This window comes from Pezoporus occidentalis, unplaced genomic scaffold (genome assembly GCF_034315485.1).
Source record: "Pezoporus occidentalis ecotype Australia unplaced genomic scaffold, CSIRO_AGI_Poc_V1 ctg17, whole genome shotgun sequence".
In the NCBI taxonomy this organism is placed as follows: Eukaryota; Metazoa; Chordata; class Aves; order Psittaciformes; family Psittacidae; genus Pezoporus; species Pezoporus occidentalis.
In genome coordinates, this window is record NW_026913531.1 from 1,243,903 (window position 1) to 1,259,905 (window position 16,003).

The 16,003-nt window shown below is 42.9% G+C and overlaps 1 protein-coding gene across 1 annotated transcript; it reads right to left on the minus strand.

Annotated features, from left to right (window-relative positions):
- Positions 1-4,284: 4,284 nt before the first annotated feature.
- IL22 (interleukin 22) lies at positions 4,285-8,801 on the minus strand. The gene is made up of 5 exons (XM_062613632.1): positions 6,799-8,801; positions 5,933-5,998; positions 5,685-5,828; positions 5,397-5,462; positions 4,285-4,990 (listed from the first exon to the last, which is right to left on the minus strand). Exons 1-5 carry the CDS (start codon positions 6,997-6,999, stop codon positions 4,877-4,879), a joined length of 591 nt encoding a protein of 196 aa, XP_062469616.1. The 5' UTR covers positions 7,000-8,801; the 3' UTR covers positions 4,285-4,876.
- Positions 8,802-16,003: the final 7,202 nt, after the last annotated feature.

Below are 16,003 nucleotides of genomic sequence, written 5' to 3' on the forward strand. Positions count from 1 at the left end.
TTACAAATAATCCACAATTTGGAGGCATGTTAAGGAAAGGAAAATAGGGCAACAGAAATTAGAATTGCATGAACAATGGAGTTTCTTTTTGGCTACCCAACTGAAAAATTAAACCAAAAAAATTCATTTGGGGCCAGCCCAAAGCACTTGTCCAACTCAAAATGAAACAGTTCATTTTGCTTTCAAATCTCTTTTCAACCTTTGAAAGAAAATGTACATAAAATTCTAAACCAAAACACTACTTTGATGTGTAAACCTCAAATATTTCATTGAGAAAATGTCAGAACAAAACATTTCAGTATGGTTTTCCTTTTTTGAGCTATAACTATTGACTAAATTGAAACCCATCTTGCCTAACTGAAACTACACCTTACTTTTGGTCAGCAGTTGCTTGTCCCACACATTTCCCTTGGCTGTAAGGGAAACCTCCTCCAACTTCTACTTCCTTTGTTCAAAACTGACCATCACCCACCATCTTTCACACACCCACAAGTCACAGACGCCCTGCAACTACATCTATGAAGGAAATTTTGCAAAATCTGCTATGTCTCAGTTTCAGGGCTCCAGCTTGTGAGGTTTCCATGGGAGACTCTTCCAGGGAATGGTTTTCAGGGTTAGAGAAGCTAATAAATAGGTGACGTCATTTTTACACTTTTGTGGACAAACAGATTTTTATCTGGGTTTAACCCCAGTGTGGAAAGCTTGAGAGTTTGATTTGACATTTCTGGGTAGGGCAGCTTAACAAGGATGGTGTGGAAGAGGCCTAAAGGAAGTGGAAGAAGGAAATAAGTTAATTATCCTTTTGTGAAGTGATTATATCAATGAGAAACAGCATGTGTGATTCATGGTCTAATCTCTATTTATAGTCAAGGAAGAAAACATGCACTTTTAGAGAAAAGTCATGTTATTCTGTCCAAAGGCACAATCTTTATAAATCTCTAATGGCACCTAGATAATTCCTATTACCCTTCACTGACTGTAAATGAAGCTGGGTGTAGCTTTGGGATAGACTGTGTCTGTCAAAGATCAGGGAGATGAGCTCTCCACTTGGTGCTTAATTCCCTCCCTTTGCTTTCAGCTGTCACAAGCTCAAGTGATAAGAGAAAGGATGCTGGCCAACAGCTCTTAACAATATCATTTCTTATCCCATAAAAAAGAAAATAAATATCCTACTGAATATATCAAAAGGTTACACCCCCAACACAGTTACGTGGTACCAAATTCTGGCTGGCTGTCACTGTTGGGTCACTTCTGCTTTGACTGTGAGAAGGTATGCAATTCATATGTTGTGAGATGCAAATGAGAGTGTGGAACAAAATAAACCATGTTGATTGCATCTAGTTTGACAGGTAAGAGGCATCCATCACCCAGATGGGTCGTATGACAATCTAGTATGTGAGTTCCCACAAGAAAGTGTTATCATTTCAGCTCACGGAAACTTTGTTCAAATTAGATGCGAATGGATAATTCTATCTTGAAATCCCTTTTGTTTGAGAGCAGTATGGGATAGTTTAATTCCATTTTAGTGTTGTCTAACCCCAACAGCTGATACAAGTTGAAACTAACTGTTTATGGACTATGGACTAACTTTCATTTCTTTTTGTATTTAATTGATGAACCCACCAAGGTAGATCAAGGCAGACTTTTTGCCAACGTTTTTCCCATATTATAGTATCTACTTATGGGATGTCTTCTTGATATCCTTTTAGCAAGCATTTTTACATTTATGTCCTTGATACGCTGTGTTTACAGACTTTGCCCTCCTTATCTGCACTGCCACCCTTAGTCCTTTATTTGAGGATATTCATGGTGTTCCGGTTTTGTTTTGTTTTAATTTGGATCGGATTCATGTTTCTCTGATGAAAAAAACGGCAAAGCCTTGCTCGAGAAGCCTTCACCAGTTGCTGACGATGTTATTACACATTTCCTCTGGCTTTCTCACTATTTGAATGCTTTTCTCACTATTTGGACACTTTTCACCTCTTTAACTTCTGTGCAGCTAGCAGTATCCCTTGCTGCATCACTGCAACTCCTCTGTCTTTGTCCAGGGACATTGCTGAAGGCCATGGTAATGATGGATTAAACTGCTCTTCAGTGACTTATTTTCTTTTTTTTTTTCCTGCCTGGGAGCTTGTGTCAGGAGTAGGCACCAAGCACTTCTCAAGCACTCTCAAATCCCAGATGCTGCAGAGCACTGTGCTCAGCGTGCCCATGGGGCAGCCAGAATACAGTGCTGTGAGTTTTCAGTAGCAACCGCTGTCTCCATCTCATCTCAAGATACGGAGTTTGGGACTTTTCATCAGCAGCTGTTCAAGATGGGAACTTGTCTACAGGCATACTGAAGCAGAATCAATAAATGAAATGAATGATTCTCATAAATGATGCTATTTTTCCTACCACCCCCAAAGAGAAGCACTGACCTATATGCTCCTTGTTAAGCCCTGGCCTGGGATACACTGAAATTGCAGCCTTATGGTAAAGAAGCATGTCCTCAGACCAAGCTTGCATCCTTTCTGTGCACAAGAATATAGCCACTGGCCCAACAGCCCCACAGGCACAATATGTCACAGAATCCTAAGGGTTGGAAGGGACCTCAAAAGATCATCCAGTACAACCCTCCTGCAAGAGCAGGGTAACCTAGAGTACATCACACAGGAACTTGTCCAGGCGGGCCTTGAATATCTCCAATGTAGGAGACTCCACAACCCCCCGGGCAACCTGTTCCAGTGCTCTGTCACTCTCACAGTAAAGAAATTTTTCCTGATGTTCACATGGAACCTCCTATGCTCCAGTTTACACCCATTGCCCCCCATCCCTATCACTGGACATCACTGAAAAAAAAACTAGCTGCATCATCCTGATACTCACGCTTTACATATTTGTAAACATTGATGGGGTCACCCCTCAGTCTCCTCTTCTCCAAGCTAAAGAGACCCAGCTCCCTCAGCCTCTCCTCATAAGGGAGATGTTCCATTCCCTTAATCATCTTTGTGGCTCTGCGCTGGACTCTCTCCAGCAGGTCCCTGTCCTTCTTGAACTGTGGGGCCCAGAATTGGACACAATAATCCAGATGTGGCCTCACCAAGGCAGAGTAGAGGGGCAGGAGAACCTCTCTTGACCTACTAACCACACCCTTTCTAATGCACCCTAGGATGCCATTGGCCACCTTGGCCACAAGGGCACATTGCTGGCTCATGGTCATCCTCCTATCCACCAGGACCCCCAGCTCCCTTTCCCCTTCACTACTGTCCAGCAGGTCAACCCCCAACCTGTACTGGTACATGGGGTTGTTCTTCCCCAGATGCAGGACTCTACACTTGCCCTTGTTGAATTTCATCAAGTTCCTCTCTGCCCAACTCTCCAGCCTGTCCAGGTCTCGCTGAATGGCAGCACAGCCCTCTGGTGTGTCAGCCACTCCTCCCAGTTTAGTATCATCAGCAAACTTGCTGAGGGTACATTCAGTTCCCTCATCCAGGTCGTTGATGAAAATATTAAACAGCACTGGTCCCAGCACCGACCCCCTGAGGGACTCCACTAGTCACAGACCTCCAGCTAGATTCTGCCCCATTGACCACAACTCTCTGCCTTCCTCCTTCCAACCAGTTCTTGATCCACCTCACTACCTGATCATCAAGCCCACACTTCCTCAGTTTATCTATGAGGATGCTGTGGGAGACAGTATCAAATGCCTTACTGAAATCAAGAAAAAACACATCTACTGCTCTACCATCATCCATCCACCTAGTTACTTGCTCATAGAAGGCTATGGTCAAACATGACTTCCCCTTGGTAAAGCCATGTTGGCTGCTCTTAATGACCCCCTCATCCTTGATATGTCTAGAGATGGTGTCAAGAATAAGCTGTTCCATCACCTTTCCAGGGACGGAGGTAAGGCTGACTGGTCTATAGTTACCCGGGTCCTCCTTCTATGCCCTTCTTATAGACCGGCGTGACATTTGCCATCCTCCAATCCTCAGGCACCTCACCTGTTTCCCATGACTTACCAAAGATGATGGAGAGTGGTCCAGCAATGACCTCCGCCAGCTCCCTCAGCACCCGCGGGTGTATTCCATCCGGACCCATCGATTTATAGATGTCCAGATTACTTAACTGATCCCTAACCCAGTCCTCATCTACCAAAGCAATGTCATCTCCCTTGTGTTTGAGTAAAAGAGAAAAAGCTCTGTAAATGGCAACATTTGGGGACCAAAATATTTATTTTAATAAATTAAAGAATAAGCATTTATAAAACAATCCAACTGAATATAAATATCACACGGCAGTTTTAATTTCATAGTTCACATAAAACCCTCTAGTACAGCTTCATAAATACATTTCCTTGGATAATTTTCAATTAATATATATAAATAAAAGTACAGTACAATTATTACCTTAAAATAAGTTACTATTAAATAGGAATGACAAAAATTATTTCTGAATTATTCTGAACTTTACAGGTAAAGGTCAGAAGGGGGCAACATATGCAAGAGAGATTTACAAGTAAAAGGCTCAAAACATCCTGGCTACATATCCCTGCCTACCTTGATCAAAGCTGATTCACATATGTCAAATCTCAGCAAATAAAATACAGAAACAGTTGGTTTATTCCTATGGAGATGAGGAGCACAGGGGGGTGTCTTTTAAAATAACTAATGTCCTGTGTCAAAATGGAGCCACAAACACTGTCCTGGAGTCTTCCTTTCAAAGTAGGTAGCAATATGCATCCTCTCTGTGCCCACTTAGTTTGCTATTATTGGCATGGGTGAAAAATTACTGCATCGAGGGGAATTAGGAGAAAGAAAGTGTGTCTGTAGTATTATAGCAAGAGGTTTTCAGAGACATTTCTTGAAGACTGATCTGAAGACCTGAAATTCTTTCAGTTTTTCTTCTTGTTCCCTCCCTTCTTTGGGATAGCAGTACAGGCATTTTCTATGTAGTCAAACAGTAAATCCAGTTCTCCAATGGCTTTAGTCTTTCCATTCTCTCCCAACTAGAAAAGAGCAGAATATAAGTTCGAGCATCTCGTTATTTTTCAGAAAATTGAAATTAGGCTTGTCATAGAAACTGAATCAAGAACTTACTCTCCTTATTCTCTCAAGTAGTTCTGTTAGCGTCATTATACCATAAAATATAAACTAGATCATTCTAATCTAGTCTAGCATACAGAATTACCTGCAATTTGACTTCTGAAGCTTTAAATTACCATGATGTGTGCAGACAGTTAACAACTGAAGGAGAGTTTGAAGTGGGAATATCACTAATCCCCTCTTTAATGCCCATGAAGGCTTCATCTCCCAGATAATCTGCACAGTTTGTGTCACAATTGGGTCAGCCTTAATCCAACTAAAACACTGCAATTTGTCACAGCTCTTTTTAAATTTTTGGGGAAAATGTACCTCTTTCAGTTTGGTCTTCATTTCTTCCAGGTTCTTTTCAATGTGCTCTCTGTGTCCAGAGGATTTCTAAAAACAGGCAAAATCCAGATGTAACATTGGCAGCTGTATGCAACAATGTGCTGCTTTTTTTCCCCCACACGCACACCTTCTATCAACCTCGAGTTTGATATCTTCAATCTGATGTTTCCTTTCATATCAGTCTCTCTTGACACTGCAGCATTCTGAGATTCAGGAGCAGTGACAAGAGTCACAACTCAGAGTTAGGGAAAGAAACACAATGCTACTCACACATCTGCTCAGCTCCGAGGTCAAGGATGCAAAGAACTGTACCACCTCCGCAGCGTACGGGTACTGGCCCTTGACCTCAGTGAGGAGGACATCTTTCATTACAATCTCCACGATCCTCTTCATCATGTAGCAGCGGTTGTTTTCCTATGTATGCAAGTAAGAGGTCATGTTAACTCATGCCAAGAGATCAGCAAGTACTGGAGAAGGTTTCAAAGAGCAGTCTTCACACCTAAGTGTGTAAAGCTTACCCTGATGTTAACATAGAGCTGCTGCCCAATGAGCCTGTTGTCTGTGTCCTCGTCTGAGACCCTGGCCTGACAGGAAAAAAGGGAAATGTCAGCAGGGATGGGAACCTTATGAGAAAATTAACAATAAACCCTAAGGTTTTCATCATTAATAGAGCAGGTGAAAAGAGGGAAATGACACCAGAGACATTTTGTTACAGGTAGATAAGCTTGGATGTTTTGTCTGCTTCTCCCCTGAGCTGGGTGAGATTTAAGGTCAATATCACCAGAAAATAAATAAGCAAAGTCTGAATTCCTGTCCCTCTTTTCAACATCAGATGTCGTAGTGGCTATGATGACTAAACCAGATGTCGCAGGTGGCCAACCTCACAGTGGCCAGCAGCACCGCTGGGAGATGCTGCAAGCACTCGGCGGCACACACCAAGGGGGGACCCACCCATGGTAAGAGCAGCCAAGAAACCTGCCCAAGCAAAGCACTGTAAGATGCCTGAAGAGCTGCCTGGCCATGGCTGGAATCATGGACAAGTCCAGCTCCAAATGCCCTGGGCAAACAGAGAAATTTAAGCTCAGGTTTCACAATTGTCCCAGTCTAGCTGCAGCCACTTGAGAGAAGGAGCTGTGCTGTGCCAGCGACTGACTTTCCCTTGAGGAGCAGGAGGAGAAGAGGCAGAGGCAGCAGCTTCCCCTGCCTACACAACAAGTAGGCAACAGACCCACTCCACATGCCCAAGCTCTGCCTTACTGAAAGTGCATGTTTTTTTTCTGGAGAAAGGCATGAGAAAGAGAGGAATGTTGAAGGTGAGAAGTGAGGGCACTGGTGGAGAAGGAGGTCCTCAGATCCCACATGAAGGTTACACAAGGTACTGTACCATTTTAGCCAAGGTGTAGGTACGATTCCTGATGTAGGGCTGAAAGTTGAGCTTCCTGAGCCTGCAGGTATGATGGGCGGTAGAAGCCACCCCTGCCCCTTTTGGAGGCAGAGGGCTGGTGAGAAGAAGAGGGAGAAAGCAACAGCAGCAGCAGAAGACCCATCCTAAGAAGCTCTTGGTCAAGGTCTGCAGGGAGGCCATGTCTCACAACCCAAAGTCCTCTGTCGCAGCAGGTTTCAGCTACAGTGATGTAGCACTGATGAGAGAGAGCAGTGTTAGCATGAGGGAGATTGGGCAAGGCAAAGTGAGAGAGGCACAAAGGCTGCAAGCCTTACCTTTGCAGTGATTCTTGATGTGCTCTGCAGGAGGTGAGGTGCACCTTATATAGGGCCACCAGCATCTCTCTCAGCCTTTTTTTTTTCTTGCGTAGTGGTGGTAAATAAAAATGACATCAGCAACTCTCTTGCTTTCCAGTATCCTCTTCTGAGAACTACCTAACCACTACAAAACCCACAAATACAACTACAAGGCCATTAGAATCTTCAGTTTCTTATAAAATAAACCAAATCTTAATGCAGGGCAAAGCAGGGCTTTTACCGGGACAGGAATCCTGAATTCTCTTTGCATAAAATTATCTGAGAACTGTATAGGTTTTAGCATCCTGTTCTGATTGTAACACACTAATTGGATTGGCAATTTTACAACAAGTAATGTAACATATAAATTTTTGTTCATAGAATCATTTAGATTAGAAAATACCCTTTAAGATCATCAAGTCCAGCTATTAACCTCGCAGCAAATGACTGGTGCTCTGCTGTTTCTCACTGGAATACAGCAGTGGTCAGACCCAAACACTGCACCAGACCCTAAAGACCTGACATGTACGGTTCCTACCCTCAAATACTTTTTCCCACACAGTGGCCCACTGGAGTCATTGGCCATCTGCCCATCTCTGTGCAAACCTCTCTGGGAGACCAGAAAATGTGTAGGACCAACACTGCCTTTATCGCATATCTGATCTCCAAATTCCCATTTTCCGAAAAATTATCTATATTCCAGGCTGCAGCTGGGTGTAATGACCAGAGGTCATTAGAGGTGGTCATGCACTTACTTATCCATGTGATCTCCATGTTGCTGACCCTTCAGTCTGAAATATGCAGGGTGCCAAAGGCAAACTGTGCTCTCTTTAGAGAGTAATTTGCAACCCAGCTGTAGATGGTAATGCATGAGGACTCAGACCTGGTACAAATGCAAACTCCTGGTTGCCCAATACCCACAAGGCACACAGGTGACAAACGTGAGAAATAGGAAAACCAAAGCTTCAGCTCTGCCTCTGGGAGTGAACACGGGTAACCCTGGGGCTTGGTATCACCCCTTGTGGCTGAGGTTCTTAGGACAAGAGCCACAACCAGCCTTACCCCATGGGCTGAAATGCACAGCTCTTTTCCTTATTTCTGAAAGGAAGCAGCCTAAAGGCTTGCTGGCACCAGGTTTATGCTTTAGCCTCCCCTGCTACATCCACATAATGAATTAATCTCTCCATGCCTCAGTCTTGCCTCAGTTTCCCTCAGATACCTGTCACATCAGCTCTGCACAGTCTGTGCCTGTGAAGATGCCCCATCACCCTGAAGCCATCATCATCAGGTCTGTTTCCATGCCCAACTCAGGAACCTATTCCCGTACCCACACTCTAACAGCATCCTGACTGCAGCAGGCAGCAAAAGCAAGTCTGGACCCAGGATGTCAATGATGTATTTCACACCCCAAATGTGTATAGCACCACAAAGCTATTCAATAACATGTTTATAAACTCTTTTCCGTATTTTTTTTCATTTTCCAGGCTAATAGGCCCAGTGGGTCAGCAGGTTAATGAGCAGATGGGAGGTTGAGTTATTCTTAGCCAAAAGACAGACATTAAAGAGTAGATGGAGAAAGCCAGCCAGGGAGGCTGTTTTGAAGGACTGGATTCCCCTGAAGTACATTACCACAGACTCCTCTCCCAGTGTTAAACACAGTCGGATAACCAAAGTCTGCTTCTGAGGTTTTCTTGCACTCCTTCACCAGCTCATCCAGCAGTAAAGAAGTCCCAAACCCAGGACAAAATGTATGAACATGCACTCAGACCCTCTCTGGTCCAGACTCCCTGTCTTCCTGCCCGTCTGCCAGATCCCTCCTTTCCATCCCTTTGGTCACTTTTTGAGACATGGATCCAGATAGAGTGGCCCCTTCTTGTGGCTCCAGTCCTACGGAAAGGGTTCATTACTTGGGTAAGTACTTGTGTTACTCACAGCTGTTCAAACCAATGCAAGAAGCCCACCTGGTCACAAGCTTCCCACACCACCTGATGGACATTTAAACAACATCAGGCAGAGGGATGAGGAATTTGATACTGAATCTTTCTCCTGCCCTCTTTTATGCAGTCATTACAGGATCTCTTCTGTGTGTCTTCTCTAATATTGGAAACCATACATTTGGGACACATTTTCATAGAAAATATTAAGCTAGACTTGATAAGGCTCTCTTTCTCCCATCTACATTGTCAGCCACCTCTCATGGTCATGCTAATTTTTGGCTATGCAATGACATCCTCCTTCTGAGACTTTAAAAAAGCTTTGTTTCGATTAAGTTTTCCTCCCTATGTGCATCATTCAGCTTTATTTTCCAGGCTCTGAAATGCTGAAATGGATATTAGAAGTTAATTCATTCATATTTCACAACATGATATTCCTAAAGCCTTTGCATTATTTAACCATTTGTTTGCAGCTGTGAGTTATTACAATCTATCTTCCATCCCTTTAGCCTGCTGTATGTCCAGCTCAAAAATGAGCACTCAAAATCTTGCTGGACACTAATTTTAGCAGACTGTATGGTTTCCATGCTCATCAGTCTCCTCCTGGCCTCCTCCCAGCCACCTTCCACCAGATGGCTGCTGGTTCTGGATGTACCACAGTTGTGGCTGCAGTTATTCCTTGTAACATGTCAAGAAAATTCCTTTGGAAGTGGAGATATGCTTCTCATTCCCAGGGTCTGTTATTTCTGTTACGTGATTGCAATGAACAAGGATGTGACAAGACACTGCTATCACCTCTGCTGTCTGGCACACCACAGCCTGGTTGGGAGATAAGCATCCAGCATTTCATCCTAAGGAAAGATGGGGCTAAAAACCTGCAATATCTCTAGATCTTACTCCAATCCTCAGCTGAAGTCTAGATAGGGACGAAGGAATCAGAAGGTTTTCTGCTACATTGAAGAAAATTTTTTCTTTCATCTTGTTTGAGGAGGATATACAATGATCTTCTGAAGAATGAGGTCTTGAGCCAGCGCTGAAGGTGAACCTCAAGGAAATTCCTTACTTAGACTCCCCTCCACAAACAGGCTACTCTGAACTGCAGAGCTGGCAGAAGAGATGAGTGGAAGGAAAGCTGCATTTAATTTAAAATGTGGTACTGTGGCTGAAACCATCACTGGTGGTTCTTTGGGGAGCAAGAATAAAGTGGAAAAAAATGCATCTGAAGAACATGTCTTAAAAGAGCAGCCTTTCTCACTAATTCTTTCCTATGTTAATGCTGTCAAATATTCTAGCAACTGCTGTGGGAACTGGTAATTTAATAATTTCACTTTGAGCCTGAACTATTGATGTCTTGTAATACATGATAATGCCAAGCCTTTATTTATAAACCAAAGTTGTCTTGAAAACAAACAAAAATGAACACTGAGAAAGATCTCTCCAAGCTCAGGTGGGGGAAAAAAAGTAATCTTCCTTCTTAGTTTTATGACTTTTTCTAGGTTTAATGATATTTTTAATGATGTTTAAGATTAGTATCTATGCTTTTAATTCAAAACTACCAAAGACCTCTGCATGCACACCCTCTATAAAGTACCCTCTGCATTGTTTTGTAAGTGTAATTAATTAAAAAAATAACATTTTTTCACAGATCGTATTTTCTCCCCAGTGCTATCCCAAGAGTCAAACCTCTATCCTATCACTGACCTCAGCAATGAACTTCTAAAGCATAATTACATGGAGTTTCCCTAACTCATTGAGAAACTGTAGTGGTTGAATATTCTCGACAATGACTTCTTGACCCATATTGAAGACAGAGGATTTTCTGAGGAGGATTGGAACTCTACATCATGTCTACCTCAAAAGCCACAGACACTTCCTTCTTACTTTGAATGAGGCTACAGGTGAATAACCCATGCTGTACTTTGATGTTCATCTGTTGTGTATCATCACCAGCACGCTGGCATGCAGGAACTTTCTTGAGCTTTAGCACGTTTTCAGTCAGCTAGGACTATACTGCATTATTGGAAACATGTTCAGGATGATAAACCTTGTCAAGATAAGGCATGTGGAAGAGTGAACCTGCGTATTGCCCTCTTGGATCTTTTACCTGGCAATGAAATTCTTCCCCCTTAAATATCTTGTAGGAATGGACCACAGGTCACATAATGCCTAAAACTAAACGCACAGTCTATAGGGAGACACCCTCAAATCCACAAAAAGGCCATGCTCATCCCTTCATTTTGCTCCAGCTCATTTGTGGGCTCATTCACTGAATGTCAGGTATTCTCTGCTTTTGCCTAGACTTTCAAGCTTGAAGAGATTAAATCAAACTAAAAATGTTTCAGCTCAAGCTCCAGTGGAGCCTTGTTTTAGTTAGCTCTTTGGCCAGCAATGAAAACATCAGTAATGGAAGTTGGCTCTTCTTTATAAAACTTCCAAATAAGCTGTTCTGTACTTCTTCCATTCATTATGGAAACATCCTAGTACATAGGCAAGTGTCTTCTGGGCATGACCATTAAAAATGGCAGACGGAATTCATTTTCTGTTTGTAGGAAATTGTATCAACAGAGATTGGAAGAGGACATGTAGCATTTGACTGCTGTATTTTTGCTTTCTTCATGATAGGTTTAATGTTGTGTAAGATAGATACTATGAATCTTTTGTTAGGAGAAGTAGTATTATTAAAATTGCTTAGCCTGGGAGCATTAGGTGACTTTGGGAAAGACTCTTGTGTCAGGTCTCAGTACAGACACAGCTGACTCAGGCTTTTTGCAGAGGATGTGCAATTCACCTACCTCCCCTGACAGTAACACTTTTGTTAGACAGTGAGTAACACATTTCCTCTAACAGTAACACTTTTGCTTATATGTCTGGTATTTCATCAAAATCTTTTGGTTCTGTTACATAATTTTTGGGGTTCCTAAGATGCTATATAATAAATATCATAAACCCAGCATTTCTGAGGCTGCACCTAGAATCCTGTGTTCAGTTCTGGGCCATTCACTACAAGAAAGACATTGAGGTGCTGGAGCAGGTCCAGAAAAGGGCAGCAAAGCTGGTGAAGGCTCTGAAACACAAGTCTGATGAGGAACAGCTGAGGGAACTGGGGTTGTTTATTCCGGAGAGAGCTGAAGTGTACCTTGTCACTCTCCACAGCTACCTGAAAGGAGGCTGGAAGGAGGTGGAGGTCTGCCTCTTCTCCCAAGTAACAAGTGACAGGACAAGAGGTAATGGCCTCAAGCTGCACCAGGAGAGGTTTACACTGGATATTAGAAAAAAATTCTTCACTGAAGGTGTGATCAGCCATTGGAACAGGCTGCTCAGGGCAGTGGTGGAATCACCATCCCTGGACATGTCCAAAAACTGTGTAGATGAGGCCCTCAGTGCCATGGTTTAGTGCTGGACTTGGCAGTCCTGGGGTAATGGTTGCACTTGATGATCTTTTTCAACCAAGTTGGTTCTATGATTTCATATCACAAAAAGTCTAGGTAGAAGTGAACTAATAGTTCATTGTGGTCTCAATTTTAGATTACACTCTGGGACAAAAAAAAAAAAAACACAGAACAAACACTTTGGTATAAATAACTTCATTCTCACCTCAGGAACATTGATGTAGCAGACACCCAAGAGAAAGACATCCAGAGACACATTGAGACAACACTATACGGCTGCTACCAACATTATTACTGCTACCCCAGGACCACTGAAGTAGTAACTTTCATTGCAGTGCCAGGAGGATTCAGTGATTCACTAAAAAAGAAGCGTTAATGGAAGTGCAATAGACATTAGTCCAGTGGTCCTGCCTCTGGAGACAACTGCTGCCAATGTCAGTAAAACATAAGCCTTGCTCACATGTTTAATAAGACTTGCTGACAGGAGCCATAATTTAGTCTATGCAGACAGGAGAAAAGAGAATTCAGATCACCTTGGTGCACACAGCCTCACGCCACCAAACATATCGCTATTAGCCCTTCCACCAAATGGTTAGCTCTTTTAATTCAGAGTGTGAAATCACACATGCATGGTGAGACTGCCACTTTATATAGTGACCTACATATATCCAACTCTGTCTTGCAAATAGTTATATCAGGTGAACTGAAACTTCTGTGCTTCCTGTTAATGTGGTGTGGTTACACAGCAGTGACTCATGACATGGCAAAGTGGAATTACTGACATAGTGTATCTCAAAGAAAACCACTCTAACTGGGAACAGAATTTTGCAAGCTGGCTTACAATCCAAAATTCAGTCACAAGAAGTTACTCAGGCTAAGAAAGCCCCAGCACTGTGCACCTTGATTTTCCAAGTACCACCAGTTTTACCATGTAGTAAATCCACACCGTGTTAAGTAATTAAATAAAGCCATTTTGAAGTGAAGCAACATTATTTCAGGTGAAATACTTGTGCCCAGACACTGCCCATACACTAACACTTCCACTGAGGCTCTGAGCTCACCAAAATCTCCCCAAGGTGAGCCCCTGGCTGCTCAGTTATTCTCTATAACAGGGCTGTGAGACAAGGAGGTGATACTTCTCACGCTGTTAACAGAATTCTTCTAATTAGTATCTGTCCTTAGGATGTCAACAGCCCAGGCCTCAGTCCTTCCCCACCCCAAGGTTATGCTATTGCCCGTCTCCCAAGAGAGCCTGAGTCAGTGAGTTTCCTGTTAGACTGTTATCAAGAATGTGAGATTTATGGAGCCAAAAGGAGATCAAACAAAATAGCTACAGCCTAGCAACTAAGATGCTGTTTTTCTAGGTTATCTGTTTTTAGCCATGTCATGTAAGCTAAAATACATAAACAGGCTGTAGCCAGCTTCCCACCGGAAACACAAGGAACATGCTCCTCACGAGAACACGTTTCTGGGAACTCATGAATGCACTCTAGCTGGAGGGGCACCAAGCCTTCACAGGTCTACCCTGTCTGCATAAGAGACCTCAGGGCAAGACCTGGCTCTACAGAATAGCATGCATCAGCAGACGCCTGTTATATGTGTGTCACACCAACCCAGCAACCAGAGATGTAAGGAGAAATCCAGAAGTATGGATTTTCTGGATCCTATCAGCCATTCCTCTTTTACTTCAGGTCTTAAAAGTAGGTACTTTGGAGACAACCCAGCACATGACAGTATTAAAGTCACCTTGAGCAAAAAGAAAATATTTTTATACCAAATGAAGAGACACAACATGTGTGTGTATAAGATATAAACTCAGTTAAAAGGAAAAGCATTGAGGCCTTCACAGGTCACTGCCTTAGTTACCTCAGGAAAGGTGAACTGCCATAAATACAAATTAGTCACATTTACAAAGCTGACATATACTTTACCAGCAGACTTTATCAAGACCTCTGAGGAAAGCAGAAAGTAAGAAGCTTCACTTGCCTTTTTCCCCTCCACTGCAGAACTGTCTGCACTAAGGAGGATTTGCTGTCACAACTGTACCACCAAACTGTCCCTGCAAAGATCAAGCTCCTCCCCACAAATGAGTTCAAAAGCTCTTACAATTTTAATCCAACCCCATGAATGGAATAAACCATCTAACAAAAGGTGTGTAAACTGTAAACATTATCAGGCCCTACTCCCCTTCCCGAAAGTCTCCAGGTAAGTCTTCTGCAGTTCTCAGTGTTCCACCCTAACCAGATGCTGCAGGACCACCAAGTGCTGTCCTTTGGAGTTTCTCAGAACTCTTCCCACATGCAGTACATTTGGCACTCCACGGTCAAATCCGCTAGGCAGGGGTCAGCCGCTCTCCATGCGTTTCTCTAGAACATAGCCACAAAACTGAAACATCGCAAGGTCAGCTCACCTCCAACACAGATAAACTGTAGTAAATACCAGAATATCAAGGAAGCTCATTCACATTTTAACATGGAACTCCACACATCCTTCTTCAACACAATATTAGACTCAGATAAAAAAGCAAAACACAACTTGGATTTCTATGACACTGGAGTTTTCTGGTTAGCTACCACCCACTGTCCACTCTTCAGGTTTTGCTTTCAGTGTGATCACTGCTATGTGGTTAGCACATTCCCACAGGATTTCAGTGCAAAGACGAAGAACTGTCTGTGCCCAAAGATTTAATCACAGCTCTATCATCCTTCCCTCTCCTCCCACGGTTCCTGTCTGCACAGGTTTGAGTAACTGCTGGAATTAGGACATTGATTTAGGTCACTTCAAATGAAAATTACTATTCAGCTTGTTTTCTTTATCACACATTTGTGTGCATCTGAGTAATGGAACAATTTCCCTTCAGGCTACACTAAAAATTGGTCAACAAGAGCATAGCAAAGCTTCCACTTGCATCAGATGGTAATGGGGCTCTTTACTGACAAATTTACCAGATGGTAAGAATTGCTCAGATACCAGAACATGAGGTGGCAGCTCAGCCTTGCAAGAACGGCCAGACATAATGAAGCAATATGGTATTATGCAAATAGTACACACTAAATTGGTCAAAGCAGCTCTGTTTCCTGCCCCATCTTCAAGTACTACAAATTTGCTCATAGAGTATTGCTGATAGTACCTGGAAATTCCTTTTTCTTCCACTAACTGCCAGAAAGCAATGACACCAAGAGTCAAATAAGAAAAACAACTTAGTACCTGGACTTGAAGAATTTATGAGTGAAGGAGAATGCTGGTAGCTGGTAAGTAATTTCACTTCCTTTCATCTTTCTGCAACACACACTGGGGTTTCAGGCTGTGGCCCCTAGGTCCAGGGGCAACCTGGGCGCCCTGCAAGGCATTGGTGAAGGCAAACCTGTTTTCAGGAGTGATAAGTTTCAGTTGTTACTCACTACATAGGGATCCATGAGTAATACAGAAGACGTATGGATCTGTTCCTTGAAAAAGGCTGAAAAATCCCTACACAACACACCTATAATGACTTAAGAGTACTGAGCAGCCTTGGGACTTAATCCAG

What these genes read in the sequence shown, in the direction of transcription:
- IL22 (XM_062613632.1), bottom strand. Translation starts at nt 6,999, where the DNA reads ATGGCCTCCCTGCAGACCTTGACCAAGAGCTTCTTAGGATGGGTCTTC. An exon ending in CCTACACCTTGGCTAAAATG is followed by an intron (nt 5,999 to 6,798) that starts GTACAGTACCTT and finishes TTTTCCTGTCAG; the next exon opens with GCCAGGGTCTCAGACGAGGA. An exon ending in TGAAGACCAAACTGAAAGAG is followed by an intron (nt 4,991 to 5,396) that starts GTACATTTTCCC and finishes GCTCTTTTCTAG; the next exon opens with TTGGGAGAGAATGGAAAGAC.